The sequence below is a fragment of the Lagopus muta genome, chromosome 25 (assembly GCF_023343835.1).
Source record: "Lagopus muta isolate bLagMut1 chromosome 25, bLagMut1 primary, whole genome shotgun sequence".
Lineage (NCBI taxonomy): Eukaryota > Metazoa > Chordata > Aves > Galliformes > Phasianidae > Lagopus > Lagopus muta.
In genome coordinates this window covers 730,813-757,223 of record NC_064457.1, presented here as the reverse complement: position 1 = coordinate 757,223, position 26,411 = coordinate 730,813, and the positions used below count along the sequence as shown (strand labels likewise).

The following is a 26,411-nucleotide window of genomic DNA, read 5'->3' as shown; positions in this document are numbered from 1 at the left end:
TGATGTTTGGTGCCTCTGAGCTGGTGGCACACTGTCACAGCTCCCACTGCTCCTCAGGGTCTGTGGGGGGTGAATGGGGCCCCATGAGACGTGCTCGTGCCTGGCTTGCTGTGCTCAGCCCACGTGCTGGAGCTGGGCTGGGTGTCAGGAAAAGGTTCTGCACCTTCCAGGTTGGGTGGGGAACACGGCTGCCTGAGCTCACAGTGTTGGGACACCACTCGCAGACATGGGTCTGGTTTGGGTGCTGCTGTATGGAGCCAGGGTTGGACTCAGTGGTCCCTGTGGGTCCCTCCCAGCTCGGGATGGTCTGTGGTTCTGTGGTTCTGTGTTCTGTGGTTCCCTGCCCCCGGGCTGAAGGCTGCAGCCCCGCGCGCTGTGGCTCCCTGTGCTCCCTGCACCGCACCGCAGCCCTTCCTCCCCTTCCCCCCCCGCCAACGCTCCGCAGTTCGCAGCTTTGGGCGCTACGGGGCGCTGGGGGTCGGGGCAGCCCGGCCCGTGCTCGGACCTGGGCTTCAGCCGCTGTCCTGCACGGTGCAGCCTCCCAGTCTATCCCAGTCTATCCCAGTCCATCCCACTGCATTCTACTCCATCCCAATCTGTCCCAGTCCGTTTCATCCCAGTCCATCCTAGTCATCCCTATGCATCCTGGTTCATCTCAGTCCATCCCATCACATCCGAATCCATCCCGTCACAGTCCATCCCAATTCATCCCAATTCACCCCAATCTCGTCCCAGTTTATTTATTCCATCCCATCCCACCCCAGTCAATCCCAATCCATCCCATCCCAGTCCATCCCCATTCACCCCACTCCATTCCAGTCCATCCCTTCCCACTCTACCCCATCCCCGTTATCCCAGTCCGTTCCGTTCCGTCCCAGTGGCTCAGCGCCGGGCAGCACTCAGGCTTCGCGACGGTTGCGGGGCAGCACGGGGTGGTGCGGCGGGGGTCGTGCAGAGCCGTGGGCTGCGGGATGGGGACGCCCGGGCGGCACCGAGGAGGTCGGGGCGGCGGAGCTCTCCCGGTGCCCGCTGCCGGAGCCCCGCGGTGACGGGGGCGGCTCCGCCGGTGGCCCTGGTGGCTGCGGGAGGTGTGGCCATCCGGGCCGCATAAAGCGGCTGCCGCCGCCGCCCCGCGCCCGCCGCCAGCCCGACGCCGAGCGGAGCGGCGCGGGGCCGCCATGTGCGGGGCCGCCGTGCTGCTGCTGCTGGCGGCGGCGGCGGCGGCGGGGCCGGGGCCGGGGCCGGGGGGCGGCGGCGGGGAGGAGGCGATCCAGTGCCCGCCGTGCTCGGAGGAGCGGCTGGCCCGCTGCAAGACCCCGCAGGGCTGCGCCGAGCTGGTGCGGGAACCGGGCTGCGGCTGCTGCGCGACCTGCGCGCTCGGCCGGGGCACCGCCTGCGGGGTGTACACGGCGCGCTGCGGGGCCGGGCTGCGCTGCTATCCGCCCCGCGGGGTGCCCCGACCGCTGCACACCCTCATGCACGGGCAGGGCGTCTGCACCGACCTGGCCGACGTCGAGGCCATCCAGGAGAGCCTGCAGCCGCCAGGTAGGGCGGGGGGCGGGATGGAGTTGGCGGGGATTTGTGCCGCCCGCGGTCGGTTGGGGAGAGCAGAGTGGGGGGCTTGGCGGGGGTTGCAGTTGGATGGGCAGCTTGAAGGTGCTTGGAGCAGGGCTGGGCTGCATGGATTCTCATGGGTTGCCTCTGTGCCATCCTCACCTGCTCCCGGCATGACAGTGCTGCCATGGGTGCAAGAGGAGCACCTGCCAACGGCCCCCACCCGCTTGCAGCGTGGCAGTGTCACAGGGTCACATCTGTGCATCCTGGCACAGCTCTGGGGCCGGGCAGGGTCCGACTGTGCAGAGCTGACAGAGCAGCTCCTGTTGTGCACTGGTGACGCCGGTGCTCTGCTCCAAGGGATGCTGCTGGCACGGCTGGGAGGAAACAGCAAAGAGGCTGCAGGGCACCTGCTTCCCTCACAGACAGGTCAACGTGGGGCCGTGGCCACAGCTCTGCATGCAGGTGGGGCAGTGGGGGCAGGGGAGCCCTGGGGCTGCAGCCCTGCTGCTGCGGGCTCTGCCCTGCTGCCCCATGTTCCCATCATCAGGGTAGGGGGTGGCCTTCTGCCAGGGTTCCTGTGCAGTGTCACCTGGGGCTCCCAGGACAGGGGATGTCCCATCTCCCTGCTGTGTCCCATCACCCGTGCCAAAGGCCCTTTGTGAGGTGCCCCCTGACCCCCCCCCTCCCAGGACAGACGTTGGCTGTGAGCACTTGGCACAGTGCTGCCGGGGGTCCCCCTGCGCTGCCCGTCTGTCCCCAGCCCACATCCTGCAGGAGCTTTCTGCACTCCCTGGCCCACGGCTGCACCGGGCTGCCAAACCCTGTTGGTTTTGGCTTTGCCCCGTGTAACGCAGCATTTTTTTTCCAGAGCCTTTAGGAAATGGAGTTGCAGCTTTTTCCTTTGTTTCCTGCGCCGGTTTGGCTGCGCTGGGGCTGTGGGTGGCCCTGGGATCATGTGCCTGGCCAGCAGAGCCGCAGGTGGCAGGAGGGGACAGTGGGCGGCCACGAGCCCTGCGCCTGGGGCACCCTATGGGGCAGCACGGGGCGCTGCCCTGCTACCTGCACCCAGTGCTGCTGGAGCTGTGGGGCAGAGGCTGCAGCTGCATCGCTCCCTGGCACGGCACTGCGCCGTGGTGCTGCCTGAGCCCTGCTGTGTGCCCCAGGGCTGCTGCATCGGGCATCCAGGACCTGCGGGTGGCATCTGGGGAGAGCTGAGAACGTCCTGCAGCACGCACCACGAGTGGCTTAATGATGGGTTAATAGTTATGTCTGGGAAAAAGTGACTGGACGCTGCCAGCACCTGCTCTTGCCCTGTCCCGGCGGTGTCACCGGGGCTGTCGGGGCGTGGATGGGGTCCCTGAGCTGACCCCAGGCTCAGAGTGCAGCCGGCGCTGCTGTCCCCGTCCTGCAGGCGCCATCCGGGGCTCCGCTCGCTGCCTCGGGGCTCTCCTCCTGCTGGAGCGCAGTGCTGTGAATCACACGCCCAGCATGTGACAAACCTCATTTGTGGCTCCCGCTAATTGAAGGCGACGCTGAATGCCTTGCTTATGTCTGCTCCTGCTCCCGAGGCAGCACCCCAAACCCAGCCGTGGGGTTTCCTCCCCGTGCTGCTCTCTGTGCAGCCCTCGTGCTGCTGGTGATGCAAGGCCGGTGCAGCACGAGCTCCAGGTCTCCTTCCTGGCTCTGAGGAATTTGCTTTTCCCAGATCTTTGTGCTCCACTTGAAGGAGTTCTGCTGCCCAGCTCGGTGCAGGAGCGCTGCCAGCAGCAGGAAGGCGAGAGGCTCCTCGGCCGGGTGGGAGCTCGCCCTGAACCGCAGCCATCCTGCAGTGGGGAGGGGGCCTGGAGCCGGGGGCCGCGGTGGGGAGCGCGATGCTGGTGCCGACGGAGCGCCGCCGTGCTGCCCGGAGGCACCGCGCTCCTGGGGACCTCAGGAAAATGTTACTGGCATCTGGTTTTATTTAACTGAGAGATTTGACACTGACAGCGGCTGGAGGGGGAGGGGGGCTGGGCTGGGAACGGGGGGTTCTGGTCCTGTGCCGGGCTATGGTGCGGAGCAGTGCCACTCTGTGCCCTGTGTCCCCTCCATGGGAGCAGCACTGGGACTTTGCTGTGGTGGCCCCATCAGTGCCAGGCGTCCCTGAGGAGCAGCGTCCCCAAGTGAGTCCCAGTGGCTGCAGCACAGTGCCTCAGGGATGTGACACATCGCCGTGGGGATGTGATACGGTGAAAGGGGCTGCCAGGGGTCCTGGAGTCACTCCTCAGTGGGTGTCAAGTTTGTGTTTCAAATGTCAAGGGCATGAGCCGCTTCCTGGAAAAAAAAGGACAGTTTAAACAAAAAGCAAATATTACAGTGATGGAGAAGGGCTTGCCAGCCAGGTGGGCTGTGAACTTTACCCAGGACACTGGGAGCTGCTCAGTGACCCACTGCAGCCAGGAGCTGCCATCAGGTACACAGTGCCCAGCCCTCCTCCAGGCGCTGATACCGCAGCATCGGGCCCCTCCATGCAGCAGGAGGAGTGGGGGCATCGCTGGGCCTGGAGGCAGGGGGACCTGCAGCCCAATGGAGTCTGAGCAGCCCCGGTCTTATGACGTTCCCTCCCAGCTGCCAACATCTGGGATTGCAGTTTGGCTCCGTGTGGGCGCAGGCAGGGATGCCAAGCGCCGCCCCCCCCGGCCGGCCAGCAGGAGGTGGACTGTCCTATTCCTGGAATTCTTGCTTTCATGTCCCGGAAAGGGAGCGGGGGGCTGGGGCTGTGCACCCCGAGCAGAACCTGGTGGGGCCCTGCAGCCCCGGTCCTGCTGCAGTTTTGGGGGCTCCAGGGGTCGGCTGTTGTTCTGCGTGTCCTGGGGTCACCACCCCCCCCCGGTGCCCATTGGCTGCACAGGGCTGGCAGGGTGCACCCCAGTGCTGTGCAGTGTTCCAGGCGTGAATTACAACCCTGCAATAACAGCCACGTGGAAACAAACTGTGAATGAGCAGTAAGAGTTCCTGAGAGCCTTTCCCTGTGCTGTGAGGGGTCTCAGTCCAATGCGGTGCCAGGGACAGGGAGTTGCGTGGGGGGAGCACTGGGGGCTGCCTTGTAGTGCTGAGCCCTGCTGTGTCCTTGCAGAGAAGGAGGAGATCGAGCACCCCAATAACAGCTTCAGCCCCTGCAGCATCCACGACCGCAAGTGCCTGCAGAAGCAGCAGGCGAAGCGCGTCAACAACGGCAATAAGATGCGCAGCAGCGGGAGCCCACATCACCGCGAGGAGACCCGGCCCATTGTGAGCACTGGGGGCACCAGGGCAGGAGGGGGGCTGGCTGTGGGGCGGGGTGGGAGGATGCCCCGCTGAGAGCTCGGCTCCCCCCTCCCTGCAGGCCCAGGGCTCGTGTCAGAGCGAGCTGCACCGTGCACTGGAGCGACTGGCGGCCTCACAGACACGGACACACGAGGATCTCTACGTCATCCCCATCCCCAACTGCGACCGCAATGGCAACTTTCACCCCAAGCAGGTGGGCAGGGTGGGGGCTGCACGGCGGGGGCACTCTGCAGGGCTGGGGGATGTGGGGGGCACTGGGTTTCAGTGGGAGCTGCAGAAGCTCCTGGGCTTGTCATGGCTCCATGGACGCTCACTGAAGCTGTGCCTCCCTTCAGTGTCACCCGGCGCTGGACGGGCAGCGGGGCAAGTGCTGGTGCGTGGACCGCAAGACGGGGGTGAAGCTGCCGGGCTTCCTGGAGCTGAAGGGGGACTTGGATTGCCACCAGCCAGCAGACAGCATGTGAGCGTGAGCGCGGCCGGGCCGCCCGCCGGGGCCATGGAGGAGAGGGGACACATCTGCCGAGCAGCTCCTGGCGCCCGTGGACCCCAGCGTGCCCCCCATCACTGCTCTGCTCTGCCCACGGTGCAGCACCGTGCCGCCCCAGTGCTGTGACCGCCACCCAGCAGCCGCTGGTGGCATCCCTGTCCCGCACAGACCCCGGTGCGGACAGACGGACACTGCCGGGTGCCAGCAGGGCTGCTTTCAGGCTGTTTCGGTGGAGATGCATAAAGGAGAAAGCAGCGCTGCGCCCCTCCCTGCCTGCAGCCCCCCGCCGCAGTGCCTTCCCTGCGCCCCCCTGAGCGCGCAGCACAAGAAGTGCCTCAGCCCCCTGGTGTGGGCAGGGAAGGGATGGGAGGGGATGGACCCCCTGCTGCCACCTGCCGTCACCTGCCTTTGTGTGCGTGGGGTGGGGGCCGCAATGAGCAATAAGGACCTTCACCCCGGGGTGGGGCAGCAAGGGCATCAGAGCCCGGCTCGCGGTCGCTGCCCTCTCGTCTTCAGATGGGGCGCAAACAGGACGGGTTTCCATGTCCTGTGGGTGTGAAATGGCAGCGGGTGTGGGGCTGAGCGCGGGGTGGGTCCTGCAGGGTCAGTGCTGCGCACCGCCGCTCCTGCTGTGCTGCTGCAGTTACACACTGCCCTGCACCAGCATAAGGCCCCCCACCCCCCTGCCGTGACCCCACTGTGACCCCGCCATGACCCTGCCGTGACCCCACCGTGACCCTGCCGTCTCTTTTCTGCACTGATGCGATCGTAGTTCCCTATCGGACGACCCCATCGCTCAGGCTCTGTGTAGCACCATCCTTCCTTTTACAGTAAACTTGAAGCTTTGTATTGTTAAAAGAAAATAAGAAAAGAAAAAGCTGTTGCTGCGTTTAGTGGCCGTGTTCCCTTTCCCTCGTGACTCGGGCTGTATGGGGATGGGATGCCCAATGGGCACCTCCCACCCCAATGCTCAGAGCACAAAGCACGGGTGCTTCTGGGCAGTGCTGCGTCCCCTCTGGGGGTGACACCGTGCAGTCCCCATCACGGATTGGGGTCCTGGCTGCTTCACAGGATGCCCCAAGCCAGACGGGCACAGTGAGCTTCCAGGAAGGACGGCGTTGGAGGCTCAGGGAACTGTTTGTTTTTTCCTAAATCCGGGTGGTTTTGGCTGAACTCCCCCCCTCCTGCAGCGCTTCCCTGGAAAAGGGATTTCAGCAAACGCAGAACTCCCACTGCGGGCAGCGGTGCCTGGAGCTGCTCCCGGTCGGGCTGGAGGGAGGCAGCAGCCGTACCCCTCCCTGCAGATCAGCCCCCGCTTTGCTGGCGAGCGCTGCAATCTGGAGCTGTTTGGGTGGGGGGGCCCGGCTGGGCGGCGCCGGCAGCGCTCCCCCCGGAGCCGCTCAGAGCCAAAGCGTTTGGATTCTGCTCCCTGCTGCTCAGGGCAGCGCTGCCATAAACCCGAGGAGCTGCAGCAGCGCTGCCTGCGGGTCGTGCAGTGCGGGTCCTGGGCTGGCATTGCTGAATGAAAACAGGTCGAGTGGAGGCTCGGCCCTCCTTCGTGGCTCCTGGCCGACAGACAGACAGCGTGCTGCAGGACGGGGCTGAGCACTGCGGGCAGCAGAGCGCTGCATTTCAGTTGCTAAATCACTGCAGTGAGATAAACAATGCGCTGATTTATTGACCCCCCCCAGAGGGCCGCGTGGCACAGAGTCCGAAATGAGAGCAGCGCGGGGGGAGGAGGGTCTGCGCAGACCCAGTGCTGCAGGGCTGAGCACATTGACGTCAGCCAGGGCTCCGGCCCAAATGCGTCCCAGTTCCTTCCAAATCCCAATGCTTCACCGTCGTGAAAATGTCAGTGTTTATTTCTCAGCCTGTGGCGCTGTGAGGTCGCGGTGCTCTGGGACATGGCTTTGCAGAAAGGGCAGAAGAATTCAGAGGCGTTGCGCACAGCTGTGCCGTGCTGGCAGCTCTGCCGCCACCGGTGCTTGCAGAGGAGACTGGGACCTTCCAGCGCAGCCCACTGACTTCAGACACCGTGATGCTGCTCTACTGCCACAGTCCCCCCAGACCTCCCCCTCTCCATGGGGAGGGGGCACAGCGCCGTGGCTGCAGGGATGGGGCCCAGCACACCCGTCCTATCCCAGCACGTGGCAGCAGCCGGGCGCTAAGGGGCGGGCAGCAGCTTGCTGATGAGGTCGATGACAAGTGCTGCTGGCTGCACAGGGTCGTACTCCGCAAACAGGTGGCACAGGTTCTCCGAATCCATCTGGCTTTTGGCCACAAACCCGAAGATTCTTTGGAAAAGGAGAGGGAGAGGCGCTGAGCTGCAGAGGGACCCGCTCCAAACAGCCCCGGCACCGATCCCGCTCCATCCCCTCCTTGGCCCGCACCCCAGTCACGTTTGCTGGGAAGGAAAGCGGCCGGGAGAAGCATTCTGGCAGCATCACGTCCTCCAACAAGGAGAGGAAGAGCCGCGCTGTTGCCTGTGCCTGGGGGGGCAGGGGCCAGGCGGGGTCCCATCTGGGGGCACAGAGCTGAGCCCCTCACCTCCCCTGTGCTGTCAGGTCAGAGCCCCCACCCATCCCCACTTCAGCCACCCCCGTTTCCAAGCGAGGGTTCTGCATCAGGGTCGGGCTCTCACCTGGAGGATTTGCAGTACTTCTGCCACCTAAAGGAAGGGGAACATTTCAGGGTCAGCTCTGCACAGCAGCTCTCGCCCCACTGCCCCCCCCACGCCCCACACTCACTTCCTGCCCTCAGGGTCCATCCCGCAGAACCGGAGGGCACTCAGTGGGTAGTGCCGCCTGAAGAACACCCTGCGGGGAGGGGGCACAGCGTCAGGGTGGGGGGCACCACGGGGGTTCTGGGATCTCAGACCGACGCACGGCCCCATAGCATCCCAGCACCGCTGGACCACCGCCACCCGCTGCACTGAGAGCAGCACCGCGCGGAGCTGTGAGCACAGGGATGTCGCAACGCAGCTCTGCGCTGCAGAACGCATGGAGCACTGCAAAGCTGAGAGCTGCCCTGCCCTGAGCCCCCACCTCCTCTGCACGTCCGTCAGTGTGACGCCCTGCTCCGACGCTCTCAGGCGGACCAGGGTGGGTGTGGGCAGCGGATCCAACTCCAGGGTGCAGGACGTGGCCTTCTGCACAGCCGGGGCTCCCACCAGCGTCTCCGTGCTCACCGAGCCCAGGTACAGCGCATTGCACTCTGCGGGAACAGCACAGTGGGGTCAGCACCCACTGCATCCCTACAGCGTCCTGCGGCATCCCTGAGGCATGGGAGCAGTGCTCCTGGGTCAGGTTCAGTTCTGCTGACAATGAGAGACTGGGGGACGTGGAAATTCTTTGCGAATGTGCATTCCACTTTACTCAAATGCTTTGTGCTCATTGTTTTAAAAGTCAAAATGTTTAATTTTTGGTTTCTAAATGTCAGATCTGGCTTTTCTTCCCTTTCTGTTTATTGCATACTTCTAGTAATGAAAAGCAGAAGCCCCCCAGGCCAGCTGACAGCTTAGTGCTGGCTGAAGACATGACATTTGGGGCTGACTGTGCTGTTCCTGGTCAGGCTGAACTTTTCCATTTGCCAACTCGATGTTCAGAATTTCCAGCAGTGACCGCACTGTGACACCAGCGCTGCCCCAGCCCCACTCCCACCCGCAGCTCCCATCCACCCCCCTGGCGCCCTCGTGGAACCCAGCGCTGGCTCCAAACAGCCCCTGCTCCCCATCCCTCCCCTGGGAACCCCCCCCTTTCAGTGCCCAGAATGAAGGCAATGGGGTGAGAGCCTTAAAAACTGGAGGCGGTGTGAAAGCGGAGGACTTTGGGGTCAGCATCCGCCTCGGGACCTCAAGAGCTGCCTTCTCCTGCACACCCACAGCTCAGCACCGCTCCTGCGCTCACCTGCGGATCTCTTCAGCGGGGACTGCGTGGGGCCGGGGCCGCAGTCGGGGCCGTCCTCTCCATCTGTGAGATCTGTGCGGGGCACAGACGGAGCAGCAGTGCTGCAGGTCGGGCTGCTCCGTGCTCACGGCTTGGCGTGGGCCGAACGCCTTCTGATGCTCAGAGCAGCGCAGCACGGGCTGGGACAGGGGGGCTGCAGAGCACTGCGCTCACACCTACCTTGGGCAGGGATGCGCAGCGCGCAGGGCAGTGCCAGCGGGGTGATGGCGTGCTGGTACACAAAGGCAGGCAGGCTCCCTGCAGCAGGGCAGATCAGCACTTGGCCCCACACGGTGCCCCAGGGATTGCGGGAGGAGGGGCACGAAGGGGGGCCGGGGTGGCATCCTTACCGAAATACAGCTCCTCGCTGGCGCCCCGCAGGTGCACCCCTTTGGCCGAGGACTCGATGAGGAAATGCCGGACGAGGTCGCTGCTGTCGTCACCTTTGGGTGGCACGGAGGGGCTGTCAGCGCTGTGAGGCTGGGTTCAGTGACACCCCCGTGCCCCCCGCCGGGCCCCCACCTGGAGCACCAGGAACCTTCATGGCCAGCCCGAAGGAGCCGCGGTACGACGTGCTGTCCCGCACCAGGAACGCGCCCGGCTCCTGGTCCTGCAGCAGCTGGATGGCTGTGGGGCACAGTGGGGCTCAGCCCGGTGCAGGGGGTTCCCCACCCCAGGCACAGGGCTGCCCCCAGGCGCCCATCCTCACCTCGGTCCCTGCTCATGGTGGGCTTGAACCAGAACTTGGAGGTGTCCATCACGAACTTCAAGGTGGGCTGCTCAGCCCGGAGGGGACCTGCAGGGGGGTGAGCAGAGCTGGGGACCCCAACCTCTGTGAGGAGCTGCCGGGGGATCGCTCCCTCCTGCTGACCTGCAGAGCTCTCCTGCTTTTCCCACGAGAATCCCAATTAAACCCCCATGTCTGGAGAGCTGCCTCTGCTGATCTCCCTGGAGCACAACGGTCCCATTGTCTGCCCCTGAATGAGGGACCTCACAGACCTCGGTACCTTTAATGTCCTCCAAAGCAAACGGGAACCCCATCCTCCTCTCCCAGCTCCAGGCCCCACACCAGTGTGAACCGACAGAACTACGGCCCTCGCTCTCAGCTGCCATCAATGAGTGCATCTGCACCTCCAGTGGGACCAGAGCACTGCTGGTCCCCCCCACCTCCCCAAGCAAGGAGTTGCATGCCATGGGGATGCCCTGAGGTCCCCCAGCTCCAGCATGGACCCCGCATTCCTCGCATCCATCCCCCATAGATGAATTCCCCCCCAAGAGCTGCCCTATAGCAGAGCACTTACTGTCAGGGACGCAGGTGAGCGTGGGTGCTGACAGCGCGTTGTTCAGGGTGCTGAGCCCTGGGTTGGGCTGCACAGGGGCTGGGGGGGCTGTGCTCAGGTCAGGGAGGGGTATCCCACCTGGCTCCAAGCACCCATTGACCAGCAGCACCGGGACTTCGGGGAGGATGGAGGGTGGGCAGCTGCTGGCCTGGCCCTTCAGGGAGAGGCTGGGTGGGACAGGACAGGCTGCAGGGGGGCGCGGGGGGCACAGAGCTTCTCCAGAACGAGACCTGGTGCCAGGTGATGATGACTGGGGGCTGCCCACAGAGCCGGGGGGGGATGGGCAGGCGGCGTCGGGGTCACTGGCGTGGAGCGAGTGGGTGCTGCTGCAGGAGGAGGGAAGGAGGGAGGCATCAGGAGGGGCTGCAGGGCTGGGGCACGGCGCACGCATCTGCCCACAGCCCACCCCACCCCACTGCCATCACTCCCACCCTAATGGATAAGGGCTGGGACAATGGCACAGGGTACCCCATCCACCCCCACCGCCTGCCTGAGGCGGGGCACAGGGCTGCACTCACCTCCCAAAGACATAACTGGTGTCAGAGCCGGGGCTCATGGAGAGCAGGGACACCTCGCTGCCCCTCTGCTGCGCCCTCACTGCCTGCATGGGTTTCAGCAGCTGGTCGGCACCCGGTGATGTGCGGGGGGAGATGCTCTGCCCGGCTCGGGGAAGGGGCACGGCAATGCTCTCGGACACGGAGCAGCCCGGGGGGGCCGAGCGGGGGCTGTCGGGCCGTGCAGGGCTGGAGAACACCACGCTGCCGTTGGTGCAGTGCCCTCTGGGTGCTGCTGCGTGGGGCAGGAGGCCGCTGCTCTGGGGAGACCTGGAGAAAGGGCTGGGGGAGCCCTGCGGCACCTCGGTGCACTTGGCTCTGGTCGGTGTCATCTCGATGTACTTAATGTCTGCAGGCAGAAAGAGAAGGGCCGTTACAATCCAGCGCCTGTTGGGCCCCAACCCCAACCCCCGGTGCTGGCGGCTGTAGGAGGGTTACATGCAGCCACGTCTGCCAGACCCCCCCGCTGCCTGCCAGGACCTGCCATGGGTGCTCCCTGCGGCAGCTGCTGTGTTTGTGTCTGACTCAAGGGAAAACCATCCAACCTGACGTCAGGCTGGGGGGGCCCGGCCCGCATGGTCCCCCCTCACTCTGATGCTTCCCAATGGGGAGGGGCTGCACCTCACAGCCTCTTTGCTCTCTGCTTTTGCAGTTGGGGCACACAGCACGGAGCAGCCATCTGAGCTCAGGGTCCCATGAACAGCGCGGCACAACCCCCCCCGTGGAGGGGCTGCGCACCGCAGGCGCTGGATTTCCACCCACGTTTCCTTCTGCATCCCTGAACACGCCGGCACTCCAGGCCGAGCCAGCAGAGCCTGCAGCAGCAGGCAGCAGGTTGGGGCTGCGCTTCACCCCCCGCTCCAGGCGCCTCGCTCTGAACATGCCCAGCTTTGTCCTCAGCGCCTGCACTGTGCTCAGCCCTTCTGAGCCGTGCACTGCAGACAGGAGAGCCATCGTGCAGCATGGCTGCATTCCCAACCTGGTGTGGGCAGTGGGAGCACAGGGCTGCTCAAAGCATCGGCACACAAACGCTGCTGGCTGGGCACTGTCAGTGTGTCCCTCAAAAGGAAAAATACCCTCCTTTGAAGAAACAACTTCATGTTCCGGGCTGGCGAAGCCCTGTGCCTCCCACTGAGGCTCCTGCTTATCAGGTGTGGTTAAACCTCAAATATTTGCTCGGGCTCTTGGCACGCTGCTCAGCACCAAGGAGCGGCAGCAGGAGCACAGGGTGGGCTGAAGGGCTGCTCCCTGCCAGCACCAGCAGCAACCCAGCCCTGCTCCCAGGCGGTTCCATTGCCGCTGCGCGATGGAAACTCCTGCCACGTAGAGGATCAAAACCCACACTGTGTTTCCCATCAGAGAAGAGCAAAGCCCTCCCACGTGCCTCCGGGTGCAGGCAGCCTCCTGCCAGCCCTGGCTGGTTTGCAGGAGCTGAGTGGCACCTCGGGCAGAAAGGAGGGTGTGTAAATGGTTTGGAAAGTGCCGCAGGGTCGGTGTGGTGCTGCGTGTCGGCTGGGGAGGAGATGGAGCCCGAGGGGTGGGTGCTGCCCACACTGCAGTGCAGCAACGAAGCCTATACAGAAAAAGAGCTGCTAGGACAAAATGGAAGCCAAAGTGAGGCTTTTCCCACCAAGCACAGGGTCGGACTGCCAGCTGCTCGGCCCACATGCAGTGCCAGCTCTCCCAGTCCAGCAGCATGCTGCCTGCTGGGGGCCATGGGCAGGCACTGCTGCCCACCTCACTGCCCAAAGTAGCAGCTCGAGGAGAAAAGGGCCCAACGTGCACTTTGCCACAGCCCTTATCTGCAAGGCCACCCCTCCCATTAGTGCAGCACGAGGCGCAGCCGCATGGGGAACGCCCAAACCCCGTGCTGTGCCCACATGCCGCACCCTGCGCGCCCATTCCCAGCTCCTTGCTGCCCAGCTGGGGCTCAGCACAAACCCCTCATCCTCTCCCAACCCTACAGCACACACACGAGTTCCCAAAAGGAACCAGGGAGAACTGGTCTCCCCACACCCTTAGGCCCGAAGGGTGGGATGTTATCTTTGGAAGGAGCGCTGCAAGCAGATGCCCATGGCATTTTGGTGCCTAAGGCTGCAGCTGGGCACCGTGCAGCCTGGCTGCTCTCAGCTGGGTGCTCCCACAGCAGCACACCTCCCCGTGCAGCATCACAGCCTCCTCACTGCACAGGGCACCAGCACTGCACAGATGTGGGCAGAGCCCTGGGGTTGGGAGCAGCACAGCACCTGAGGGGGAATGATGCACTGCAGAACTGCTGGCATGGAGCACCCCAGTGTGTGAGCAGGACCGGGCTGTGTGTTCTGCTCTGTGCTGCAGGGATGGGGTATGCTGCTGGAGGAGCACGCAGCCCTGGAAATAGAATTTCCCTGACCAAACACTGGAACATCAACAAGGGGTGGCTGTGCAATGAGCAGTGCCTTAACCCAGGGCTTTGGAAGTCCGGCTCCAGGTTCCAATGTTCTGTGGGTGAAAGGTGACCCATGAACGGCCCCACCGCCCTCCTGCAGGGATGGGGCTCTGTGGGGTGAGGTGCATCACTGCCCATCTGCACTCACTGCTGCCAGCAACGTGGGCCAGGAGCTTTCAGAGAGTGACACATCCCGTTCCTCATGGGAAATTCCTTCTCCAAACATAGGGGAGCAAATATTAGCCTGGATTAAAGGCTGCTCTCGCTGGTTGCTCTGGGGTCCCACTGAGTATGTGAGGTGTGACATTCTGGGGGTGAGTGGGCACCCAGCCCCTCCTCCTTCCCATCACACACCGATGTGACACAGGTCCCACTGAGGACATGGCTGCACCCACACCATCCTCATCCTCAGCCCGAGGTGGGAGCCCACAGCCCCTGCCCACCTGCTGCCTCCACGTCGTGCTGTGGGGTGCCAGCAGCGTCCCCCCGGGCAGCAGGCACGGCCGCCTTCCTCGGCTGGCAGGAGAGCGGCTGGAAGCTGGGGTCGAGCTCCAGGATCATCCTGTTGAGGTTCTCTATGGAGATGTCCAAGATGGGCGACCCGAGGTGGGCGCTGGGCTCCGTGCCCACATCCTCCTGGCGCAGGGACGGCTCCTGTGGTGCGGGGTGACCCCCCTGCAGCCCCCGGGTGGGCAGCGGGGCTGCGGCGCAGCGCACAGCACCAGGCTCAGCCCAGGCGTCCGTCGAGTAGTAGGAGCACGGGGCGGGCAGGCGCGGGGTGCCCTCCTGGGACGGGACGCACACACTCTGCCCCACGCGCAGCACGTGGCTGTGGATGACCTGGGACATGGCTGAGCACCGACCCTCCTCCTCCCGTTGCTGCTGCTCCCGTCGGCCCCACGGAGCCGGGGCTCCTCCTCGGCCCACAGCTCCAGCAGAAGAGGAATCTGAGGAATGCAGGAGAGCAGTGTTACACGAGGCGTGCTGCGGGCAGGGGCCGGCTGTAGCAGAAACTGCGAGCGGAAGCACAAGGCAGTGCAGGAAAGGGCCTGTCCTGCTCTGCACCACCTTCACTGCATGGCTGGGTGAGCGCAGGGACAACCACTGTGCAGCCCAGGATTCGGCAGCATGAGAAGCTGCATTGGTGCTCATTTTCTTGTAACGAGTGAAATGCAGTAGTGGCCCCTGGGTCGGGGAAATCCCCGCTCCCAGCGGCTGCACCAGGCACGGACAGCAACAGTGGCTGCCAGCAAATGCAATGGGGAACCTCGCTCGTGCACCTCAGGACGAGGAAAACTGTCCTGCCCCGTCACAGCAGCGGAGGTGCAGCATCCCAGAGCTCAGGGGCAGCACCGCGCCGCTGGGGGGACCCGGAGGACGTCACGGCCAGGAGCTCAGGGCTGCCCCACATCCCGCGGAGCAGCGCGAAATGCAAACACCGCAATGCACCTCCCAAAATATTTGCCCTTTCTTGCACCAGGCCCGAACGCCTGACTAATTAGCTCGCCTATCTCCGGCTGATTAACGCTGGAGTCAGAGGATTAGGGAGCAGACACGGCGCTCCGTGGGCGGGGGCCGCGCTCCGTTCCGTCACGTCTGGCGGCAGTGACTCATCGCGGCCCCGGTGCCGAGCGATGCCCGGCGGCACCTGAGGGCTCCTCCGCCCCAACCGCGCGGGCTGAGCGGACCCCCATCCCCACCCCCAGCAGCGCAGGCCGGGAGGGAGCGTTTGCTGAATAGAAAGGAAAAGTCATCCCAGGTCAGAACCGCGAGCCCAGCCGAGCGAAAATTGGATTCCCCCGCGGGGAGCAGAGCTCGGTCAGCACCCGCACGGCGCAGCTGGGTTTAATTTCAGTAGGTACAGCAGTAACGTGCAGCACGCACGAGCCGGCGGCGCTTCCAGGAGCGCACGGCCGCACTGAGCCCCTCGCTTTCACCGTGCCGGATGCTGCTGACGTTCAGCCGCAAGGAGCTCCTGCCCTCCCATGATGGAAGCACAGCCTCACCCCAGGCCCTGCGGCTGCCAGAGCTGCCCACAGCACTTCCCGGGGCTCCGGAACGCCCTACACGTGGCCCAGAACCGCTCTGGGTCTGCGTGGAAGCACCAGAGGAGGAACAAGGCTTCTGCTGGAGGAAATGAAGCGATAACGCCCGCACGTGGGCAGAGCATGGCCTGCAGGCACCGCAGAGCAGCAGCCACACGGAGCCCCACGTGTGTGGGACAGAGGCCTCTAAGCGTCCTGATGTGGGACCTTGGGACAGACATCTGAGCTGGGATGCAGAGCGGGGACCAACACAGCACGTCAGCTTCCAGGCCTGGGGGGGTTGTCCCCAAAATACGAGCCTGGGACGCTGTCAACAAGGAAGAGCCTTGAGACAGTCTGACCTACAGAGCTCAGCACACCCAGCTTAATGACCGTGGGGCTGCTCAGTGATTGCTCCGATGAGCAGGGTGTGCTGCTGACCTGAGCAACACAGCTGCCATGGTCACAGTGCTTGGCCTGCAGACACAGAGCTGCACAGCCCTGCAGCTGCAGGGGGCTGCACTGGGACCAGGGGCAGTGGGTGCCCAAGGAGGGGCAGTGCACCCCAGTGAGACCTATTGGAACCTCAGCAGCAAACAGCATCACGCGTTTCTGGGAGGTGGAGTGGTTGCAGAGTGGAATCACTGCTCCAGTTGCTCCCCCCTTTCCCTCTGAGGACCCTCTCCTCCCCTCCAGGATCCTTTATCTCCCCATGGTGGGGCTGCACCTCCAGAGGTCTGTCCAGAAATAGATGGTGTTGGCTAATCCCAGGAATGCTTGGGATGAGTTACAGGAACATGAGATCTTCTCTGGAGCTGCAGCCCAGATTCCTCTTGCTGCCCAGATTCCTGCAGCCTGCAGGCAGGTCTCCCTGGCAGGCTGTGTCACAAAGCCTTATTTCACCAAAAGCTGCAGCGCTGGGGGCTGTCCCCCCCACAATTTGGGGGTGCTAAGGGAAGGGGCAGGGAGGGAGCTCTACAGGGGACCCAGAAGAACTTTAAGCATATCACTGTGCCCACAATCTCACCACACACCCTATAGGGATCGCACCGATGCCCCCATGTGGGACAGGACCCCAGGACAGGATGAGGATCTCCTCACAGCCCCCCACATCACAGCACTGCCTTCCTCACACCCACTGCCTGCATGGGGGGTTGCAGCCCACAGCCACTCGCACGGCTCCCACACAAACACTGCCCTGATCGCCGGGCAGCAGCATCACAACGGCACTGCGACGGCGCTGGGAACTCACGGCCGAGGAGCTGCGCGGCCCCAAAGCACAGCGATTGCGTTCCCCCACCCCACGAGCACCGTCGGGCAGCGAATAGCGCCGTGCTGAGCAGGAGGGAGGGAAGGGACGGAAGAAAAACAACGTAACCGCAACCAACGCCAGCAGGGAAAGCCGAAAGAACTGAAACAAAAGCACAGAGAGCGCCGAGGTGTGCCCCGAAGGCAGCTCCGCACGGTACCTGCACTGCAGCCCTTCAGCCCCCGATCCGACACAGCCCCTCCCCGAGCGCCCGGGATATAGGGCCGCTCCCTCCCACCGGGCCAGGTGTGCTGCGGGAGGGGAGGGGAAAGGAGGGGAGGGAAAGGGAAGAGAAGGGAGGGAGGGGAGCTGCGCTGCCCTCTGGCACGGCGGGCGGGGCCGGGCGCTGCTCGTCCTGCAGCACGCGAGGCATCGCCTCGTGTGACCCCAGGAGCCGCCGGCGCTGTGCCCCCAGCGCTCAGACCTGCGTGCTGTGCGGGTTGAGGCACACGCGTATCCATACAGCACCCGGCGCTCAGTGGGGATGGGTGATGACAAATAATCCCCCAGCAACTCTCCGCAGCGCCGCCCGTTTTGCCCCGGGGTCGTCCCGCTGTCGGTGGGCACGGAGCCACATGAACACCCCGCGTCTGCAGTGCCCTTCCTCCAGGAAACCTTCCGCTCTGCTGCCCAGGAATGCTTTCACCTCACCGCCACACCGCAGAGGGACCCTTTGAAACGCCCGGTTTATCAGGAAGCACATCATATAAAATCCCATTCCTTTTAATTCCTCGAACTCCCTTTACGACCTTCCGACATTTTATTTATTGTTTTTTTCCTGCTGTTACATCCCTGGGCAAACATTGCAGCTCGCAGCCCTTCCTGCCGCTCCCCCCGCACAGCAGCACCTGCAGCCCCGGCTGAGCTCCCCCAGGCCCAGCGGCGCCCAAATGCTCCGTGCTGATCCCATCCGTGTGCTGCGGGCTCTGTGAGGCCTCTGTGTCCCCGGGTGAAGCAGTTCCTCCCGGCTGGGTGTGGGATTGCTGCTGCTGGGGGCGTTTTCAGAGGCAGATCGCGATCCTTCATTCCCTTCACGCTGCCCGCGGTGCCATTCACAACGCGGTGCCATTCACGCTCCCTTTGTGCGCAGCGCTCCGGGCTCTTCTGGGGGACAGTTGCTATAGGGGATGGCTGTGGTGCTGCTGACTCCTCCCAGAGCGGTGTGGGACCCTCAGGAAAGCAGCCCAAGCATTTTCCCTTGGCCTCTCTCCCGCAGCTCAGCCGAGCTACAATCCCTGCCTGCACTCTGCTTGCAGCACAGAATTAACAGGGTGGGCAAAGCACACAGACCTCCAAAGACCAAACATCCTTCATGCTCCACAGCTGTTACAGCCTGATTAGGCTTTTACCTTAATTACTCTCACTGCCAAGTTGAGGTGAATTGGCTCCGATGTTTTGGGTTTAAGCAGTGAGGGACACGTGGATGGACCTCCCCAGCTGAGGCAGGCTGCAAAAATCCCAGTCTGTTTCAGCCGTGTGAGCAGATAGCTGCGCAATTGGGATCGTGGAGGGTTTGTAAGTGCATGGTTACATCTTTGTGGAATTTGAACAAAGTAAACATGCAGATACCTGTGAGCTGAGACAGCAAAGGGCCTTTCAAAGGAGATGAATAAGACTTGGGAGCACTTCTCTGGAATTCACGTGTGCAAATGTGGAGAAAAGGTGGAGAAGGAGCACCTTGGGCAGGATGTCGTGCTGCAGCCCGTGCCCAGTGCCTGCAGTCCCGTCCCACATCCCCCTTCCCCCGTTGGAGATGCACGGCAGCACTGAGCCCCATGGCAGGGCAGGCTGCAGCAGGAGAGCCCCCACCGCCCCCCAGGGCTGCAAAATAGAAGAAAAGGCACAGAGCACTGAAACGCTGACTCGTGGAAGTGAAATACCCACAGCAACTCTGGGCACAGAGCTGGGTGATGCTGGTGATGGTGAGGACCTCAGCCTGGTGCAGGCGGCCCCCGGTGCCCCCAGCAGCCCCACATCTGTGCCGTCACCGCTTCCTTCGCCAGCAGCAGGTGAGTCAGCTCCACTTGGAACACCGACGCGCGTTACGCAGAGCGCTGACGCAGCCCCGCAGATCCCCGGCTTGGGGCTCCTCAGCCGCCTTTTATGGAAAAAGGACTTTTTGTTTTCCACACCTCAGAGGCAGATTTTTGCAGCTCCAGCCTCTGCCGTGCCTGGGAGCACCGGAGACACCCGTGGATGGGCCTGGGGAGGGCGGGAGCAGAACTCTGTCCCGTGCCCTGGATGCACTCTGTGCTCCTGGAGCAGCTGCACGTGCACACGTGTGTGATCCAGAAGCCTCTCGTTTCTGCAGGCAGTGCTGCAAGAGGGCCTGAGGTCTGGGTACAGCTGGTGGCAGCCTGCAGCTGAATTATGACGGCAAAGTTTTCTTCTCTGGAGGGAGACATGTCTGAGCTCTCAGGTTGGGAGGAAGAAGGGAATTAAATGGAGCCCCCCTGCCCTGCCCCCGTCCTGCAGAGCTGCGTTTGAAGCCCACACCATCAATTTTCCCTTTTCAAGAAATGACACCTCTGCAGCCCCAGGGCAAGGAACTGTGAACAGCCTTTGTCTCGCAGCTGGCGTCTTTGTTATCAAGGTGAAGCCAGCGAGAACAATTGCTTTCCACACTTGCTTTTCCTCTCTATCTCAGCATTGTTTGCACACACTGTAGTGCCCCACACCAGCAGCTGATAGGGATTGGCAATTGAAGTGAATTGTACCCATATTTGCTCAACGGAAGACCTGTAAGCCCTACAGCAACAGGGATGGGAAAAGGATTCCGGGCACAGGGAGCAGCACTAATTACAGCTTTTACTGATAATAGCTGGGGGGAGCGGGAACAAAAGTGACGGCACAGGAAGGGGAAAGGTAGAGCCAGTGTGTATGGAGGGCCTCCAGATGGGTGCAGCAGCCAAGGGATGGAAGAAGAATGGGCTGATTATTGCACACTTTATTGGGATGGGGAGACAGTGGGAACCACACACTGCTCAGGGGCTGCAGGCCTGTGCCCAGGGTGGGAGAGCCGAGAGGCACCTTGGGTCCATCCCTACACGGCATCACCCCATGGGACACTGCAGCACAGGCACACCTTGCTGAGCGGGATTCAGCCAGAGCCACGGTGGGCTCCTGCATGGCTCACATTCCAATGAGCCCACAATGGTTCCATGGTTCGTCTGCCTGGGAGCCGACTCACAGCTGCTGACATTTGTCACGCCGAAGCCATTCTGATACTGGTGGCAGCAGCTCACACCTGCAGGCCGGTGCTCCGTGTGCTCTCCATACAGCCTGCGCTGCCTCTGCCTTCATCTCGGGTTCCGCAGGGATGCCACGGGCTCTCACTGCTGTCCCGGCCATGGCAGCTCCCCGATAACCTCCCAGCACACAGATCAGCAAAGCATCGGTGCCTCTCACTGCTGTGCGAGGCAGGCAGACATCAGCGGGGCAAAATACTTTGTTTTGGGTGCAGGCAAGCCGGTCACTGCTCCTCTGTTAAGATCTGCTGCCGGCGCTGCCCAGGAGAGGAAGAATATCGCGGCACCTCCGCACCCAGCGCTGCACCGCGAGCCCCGGGGCTGCGAATGGCTGCCGTTCAAGGCAGAAGGAGAGGAAGCTGCTAATGGACTCCGAAGGAGTAGCAGCCGTTCTCCTGGGGGAGAGAAAAAGCTGCGCGCCGATCAGCAGCGCTTCCACGCTGCGCTCAGCCAACTGCTGCGGTCACAGCTCCAGAGCGGGGAGACGCGCAGCTGCGAGCGCACGGGACAGAGGGCAGCTCGGGCAGCTCGGGCCGCGCTCCCTCCATCCCCGCTTGGCGGCTGCTGGCGGCGGGGCGCGCCTTGCTGCCCTGCTTTGCGCGCCCGTGAACGAGCACGCGCGCGGCCGCGTTCTCTCCCTCCCTCCTTCCTGTAACGGAGGGGCGCCCCGCAGCGCCACAGCTCGCAGCAGGAGGAAAGACTCGACTCCTACAGCCAAGAAACCGCGGTGCCCGCAGCAGGCTGAAGGCAGAGCGCGGCCATTCGTCCGCGCTAGCAGCGGGAATCCCGCGCTGCCACTTCCGTTATCGCCGCCCCGCTCACGCCGCGCAGAAACCACAGCGGTGCCGCACGAGCTCCGCAGCGCCACCGCGCGGACAGCGGGAGGAGCTGCGGGAAACGGAACACGAAGCGGCGGAGGGCAGCGCGCAGGGAACGCGAGGAGCACCGGGAGCTCCGCGGGAGGCGCGAACGGCCGCCCCCAGCCCGGCTGTGAGCAAACACCGCGCAGCTCCGGCCGTCAGCGAAAGCCCCACGGCGGCCGCCGCCCCGCTAAAGCTCTTCACGGCCGCTCCGCCCCGAGCCGCGAGAAGGCGGCGCTGGGGCCGGGTCACGTGCTCCGAGAGATCCGCGCTCTTCCCGTCAGGGGGCGCCGCGCGGCAGCGGCGTTCGCGGAGAGGGTGAAGGGCGCATGCGCGCTCTGCCCGGCACGTGGAGGCGGGAACACGTAAATCGCGCGAAGCCGTCGCAGCTTCCTGCTGTGCGAGGGCGCCCCCCTGCGGTCAGGCGGTCCTGGGGGCTCCCTGCGGCTGCGCCCCGCCTGCTGCGCGGCACGGAGCTGCTGGGTGTCGTTAACGGGCGCACACGTGTTCCCCTGCTATCCCGTTACTTCTGCAGGATTTAAATAGAATCTTTTTAATTTTCCTTTGTGGCGCATGTCGTGCCCATCCCTCACCCACATGGTTGGCATCAGTGATGCAATCCAATCCAATCTGTGGGCGATGATACGATTCACGTTCAAGATGTGGCCTCGGCTCCTCCACTGGCAGCCCTAACAGAACCAAAGGGCTGCACTGCGCAGGTCCTGAGCTCCTCTTCTGCTGCAGCTGAGCCTCGTGCACAACTGTGCGCTTTATTTATCATTGCGCTGCTGGGTTTTTGTCTGCTCAGACGTCCTTTTGCTCGTGGCAGGAATTCCTTGCTCCTTGCTCACATCCTGGCTTGTGATGATATTTGGATAACACGAAGCATCCGTACCTCCTGAGAAGGGCTGTGTGTTTCTGTCTCTGTTGAGAGCTTTGTGTGGGGAGCAGCGGGTTGGCAGCGTCCCAGAGAACAGAATATTGAAGTGTTTTTGTATGAGGGCGTTGTGAAACTTCCCTTGATAACACATTTCATGTCAGTGTATGTTTATTTCTTTACGGTTTTGGTGGGTGGAGTGTGGGCTGTGGGGGATATCCCTGTCAGGTGGAAGCCAGCTGCATGCATGGAGCAGCCTTCGTTGTTTTTGTTCATTTCAGTGCTGCAGAAAGGCACGAAGAAAGGACTTCTTGTCTGTGCAGACAGAAGAGGCACCATCAGAGCCAACCCCCGTGGAGTCAGGGAGGTTTCATTTTGCAGTAGGTGTGTTTGAAGTTGAAATGGAGGCGGTAAAATCTTCAGGTTACATTTCAGAACGAATCAAGCCCCTGTTAAAAGTGCTTCCAGTGTATTTAAATTAAAGCAAGCTTGACTGCTCACGTAGCACTTCAGTGTGACTCTACTCGCTTTTTGAACCCCCAGCTTTGTTTCTGAGGATAAACGTTCATTATTTTTTTGCAGGACTCCCAGGCTGCGCTGTGAGCAGCGAGGTGCCGCCTGTGCTGAGCACTTCTCAGCCCTTCCCACGCGGTGTCAGCATCTCTCAAAGAAACAGCTGCTGTTGGTCCTGTTGGCTTGCTTCAGGTCGCAGCGTGTTTCAGGGCAGGTGCCGTGACTGACAAATCTCGTGCATGTCTGCAGAAGGAAATGCTCTGTGAGGAAAGGCTCCTTTTGTGCCACTGTTACAGGGGGCATGGCGTGGTTTGTCTGGCTAGACTGCGACCAGAGAAAGTCGCAGCCTCCCCATGGAGACACTGTGTGCAGGGAGCTGCTGCCCCTGGTCGTGCTGGTGCAGACTGCGGCTGCTTTGGAGCAGGTCTGGGGTGAGCAGGTGCCAGAAGCCCCAGGTGGGACAGCTTGTCTGCAGCGCTGCTGCCTGACGATGCGTTGTCTCTGTGCTCTGGTGGACGGGGGCTGAGCCGCTGGAGTTGCGCCATGGCTGCAGCCCACATCGTGCCCCAGGGCACCCAGCTGAGGAGGCATGGCCTGGTGGCATCTCACATCTCGCTTCTGATGGCTGGGACACCTTTGTTGTTTGTCACTGGCTGCACGCTCCAAAGCAGCCCCCAGGCCTTGCAGCGATGCTTGGCCACTGGCCGCTCAACTGCAGGTGAGTGTGGAGCCTTGCCAGCAGCTGCTGGCAGCAGAGACATTCTGGTGACCCTTGTGAGGGTCTGGTTGTTCGCCAGGCCTGCTGCCATCCCATCCCAGCCTGGTGGAAGCTGTGGCAGTCAGAGCACAGCGCTGTGACTTTTGGTGAAGGTTGCCTCTGCATGCAGTCAGGTCCTGAAGTGCGAGCATGAGCACTGCAGCTCCCTGCGACCCTCTGGTGATGCAGAGAGCATCGACTGCGAATGTGTTAACCTCTTCAAAGGAGCTTTGTGTAACTCCCTGTTGAAGAGCGGGGCTGAGCTGCAGAGTGGCAATTGCTGCTGGCTGTGTTAGTCATCCAGAAAGAGACTTGTTTTTCCTTCTCCCCCTCCCCGCCCTGGCACGGGGGTAGAGATTCTTTCTCACTGCTCGGTGCAGCCACAAGTTAGAAGAAGAAACTTGTTATCTTGAAGGGAATCAGTCAACGCTCCCCTAAAAACACAAGCTTTCATTTGCACAGCTCTGGTGGCGAGATTGAGCGGGGCGTTTAATTTTGCTGCCAGAGCCCCCGGAGTCTGAAACCAGTTCTGCTGGGAGACAAAAGCAGACCTGAGCACGTGTGTGCTCACACCTCCTTCCACATTAACGTTCTCATGTAGATGTCAGATGCCCTGTGATAAGATGCAGAGCAGCGGGCGTTCTGCTGTGCTACCTGGGGGGGAAGGCAGAGGGAGTGGGGGGCTGGGAGCCCCATGTCCCCGCTGCCATGGGGCTGTATGTGCCTGGTGGAGGCTGAGGATGGGAATATTTGCTTTTCTTGTAATTAAAATTGCTAAACCAGAGTGTCTAAATTTGATTTCTAGACTGCACAAAGCCAACGGGATCAAAATCAGAGGAAGCAGTTGATGCCATCTGGTTAAACACTGATTTTTGTATGTCTAAATCAGCATCTTCCTTTCAGACGGTCGGGTGGGAATTCTGTTGCCTTTGTTGGGTGTGAGAAGCACACAAAAGCAGCAGCATTTCTTGGAAATGACAGCTTAGGGTCTTTGGATGAGGCACTTTGACTTGTGACTCATCTGTACTGGTGAAAATGTTATTTTTTACTGTGCCCCATGAAGAGCTTTGGAGCAGAACGTTTCTGCTCCTCTGGAGCACTCAGCCTCGTGGAGCTGTTGACTCAAGTGGTGTAAATGAGATCTTTGTCCCAGAGGAGCACAGCTGCCTGCAGGACAGGCACGGGCAGCAGGAGTCGTGGCACGGGGCTTCTGCAGCAGCTCTGGGCTCCCTGGGCCTTAGCAGACACGTATGGAGCCCGTCTGCTCTTCTGGCAGAGCTGCTGAAACTCTCTGCCCGTGGGGATGAATGCAGTCCGTGGCTGCTCTTCCCTGTGCTGTTCTCAGAACTGCATCTGGCTGTGTGGATTCAGCTGTTGGGATTCTGCCGCCTGTTGCAGAGCATGACAAATTCACACCCGCTCCCAGGTAACGCAGAGACCCTTCGTGAGTTTCTGTTGCTTTCAGTGGATTTTAGAGCAAGCTCCTGGTTGAAGAAGGAAGAGCGAGGATCTGTAGGAGCTCTGGTTTTGATAACCAGATGTGTGCAGACTTTGAATCCCAGAGGCTCTTTGGATTCCGTGTGGCACTGGAGGTGATTTGGGCCTTTCCCCCCTGGCAGGATGATTTTGGATGCTGGACGCGGTCTTTAGTCACAGAATTTTCCCAGCCAAGCATATCAGCACTCAGAAATTTGGGTTTATGTAACGGTGTGTCAGCAAAGAAAGGAAAGTAAATATCTGCTCGCTTTCTTATTTTAGACAATTGAATTAAAAAAAAAAAAACAACAACCGAAGCAGCAAGGAGGTAAGTTAAGAGTTTCGGTTCCTGCAGGCTGAGGATTTGCATGGGTTCAGCAGTGACAAATACGTGAGATCATGCCTCGATTGGCTCTGAATCTGCCATGCATGTGGTGGAGGTGAACCCAAAGCCACCGTGCTTGTTGAGACCTGAAGAGGATTTCTGTAGCAAGCTGTGGCAATGGCAGGTGTTGTTTAATTAGCAGGGGTTCGACTCCCTGCTCTGGTAGCAGCCTTGGCTCTGTGCAGAGCCGGGGTCGTACTGGAAGGTGAAAGTGAAAACCAACTTTTCACGTGGCTTGAAAATAGGTTAGGCTGCTACCCAGAGCTGTGCTTGTGAACTCCCAGTTTGAAGCATCTAAGCATGTTAGGACTGCTTTTCTCTTTCAGCAGGAGGGTGGGAAGCTCCTGTGCGCGGTACCAGCATACAGCCAGGTGCTCCTGATTACTGCATTTGCATCAGGACATTTTGATCTCTGATTTCGTGCCTGGGGAAGAAGCTGCTGTGATGGAATTATATATATGGAGGCTGCTGTGATGGAATAAGGATGAGGCGCTGAGACCTCAGCTGGGAAGGGAGCAGCGCTGCGGGACGGAGGGCAGGCAGGCAGCCAGAAGCACCTGGGGGCAATTATTGCCCATGGAAGAGGTTCTTCCCCGAGATCTGAAACCTCCGCCCTGAGAATGGGCCCTCGGTTGTTTTTCCATATAAAAGAAGAGACGGGGAGAGGAAACTATGGCCCACCCTCATCTATTCTGACTGCTGCAAAGTGCCACCACCCTTCCTCATCACCCACGTGCATTATTTTTAGGCTTTGTTTGCCTCGCTAACTCCAGCTCATTCTTTTGTGTGGTGACAAAGCCTTCCCTCCGCAGCTCTGCTCTTCTCTTTGATTCCACCTTGCAGCTGTAGGGCAGTTTTTGTGCAGGATGACGACTGTTTCTGTGCCCCTTGAGGAAGAATTGCTCACGGCGCAGGTTGCCCTGCTGGACGTCGGAGTGCAGCAGTTGCTGCTGTGCTGCTCCATGCAGCCCCTCTCCCTGTGAGCACTTTTCAGCACTGTGCTGTTTTTGTTACTGACCCTGTAAACATGAAGGCCTTTTATGCACGTAAGCACCAGGTACATCCAATGCTGGAACAGCATGGAGACACTGAGAGTAAAAATAAAGACAGGCACCACTACTAAACCCATTTCTGACTTGTTTGCTTTATAATTAGTAAACCAACCTTTTTTCTTTTACTAGACTGCTTACACACTTTGTCTTTTTCTTTTTTCCCCCTGCAGAGCAGTGCTGACACAACGCTGGGGTGATAACAAACAGCTCCTGGCCAGTGCAGAAGGACGTGGCACGAGCTGCTGCGATGCACACAAGATGCATCCTGTGAGGAAATACACGAGGAAAAAGCATCAG

General features: G+C 61.6%; 2 protein-coding genes across 5 annotated transcripts; one reads left to right on the top strand and one right to left on the bottom strand.

Annotated features, from left to right (window-relative positions):
• The first annotated feature begins 1,178 nt into the window (after positions 1-1,178).
• Positions 1,179-6,230, top strand: IGFBP4 (insulin like growth factor binding protein 4). The gene is made up of 4 exons (XM_048927153.1): positions 1,179-1,545; positions 4,670-4,824; positions 4,919-5,053; positions 5,196-6,230. Exons 1-4 carry the CDS (start codon positions 1,179-1,181, stop codon positions 5,322-5,324), a joined length of 786 nt encoding a protein of 261 aa, XP_048783110.1. The 3' UTR covers positions 5,325-6,230.
• Positions 6,231-6,443: 213 nt separating this feature from the next.
• Positions 6,444-17,481, bottom strand: TNS4 (tensin 4). Of its 4 annotated transcripts, none has more exons than XM_048927148.1 (13): positions 17,107-17,481; positions 14,057-14,560; positions 11,150-11,534; positions 10,593-10,957; positions 10,001-10,087; positions 9,814-9,918; positions 9,642-9,734; positions 9,472-9,549; positions 9,253-9,324; positions 8,392-8,560; positions 8,095-8,163; positions 7,989-8,015; positions 6,444-7,641 (listed from the first exon to the last, which is right to left on the bottom strand). In XM_048927148.1, the coding sequence occupies exons 1-13, from the start codon at positions 17,405-17,407 to the stop codon at positions 7,512-7,514; spliced, it is 2,385 nt and encodes a 794-aa protein (XP_048783105.1). In that variant the 5' UTR covers positions 17,408-17,481; the 3' UTR covers positions 6,444-7,511. The 4 variants fall into 4 exon arrangements, with proteins under 4 accessions (XP_048783105.1, XP_048783107.1, XP_048783109.1 ...); XM_048927150.1 differs by having other exon boundaries at positions 10,593-10,954; XM_048927152.1 differs by lacking the exon at positions 17,107-17,481 and adding an exon at positions 17,016-17,067.
• Between the last annotated feature and the right edge of the window lie 8,930 nt (positions 17,482-26,411).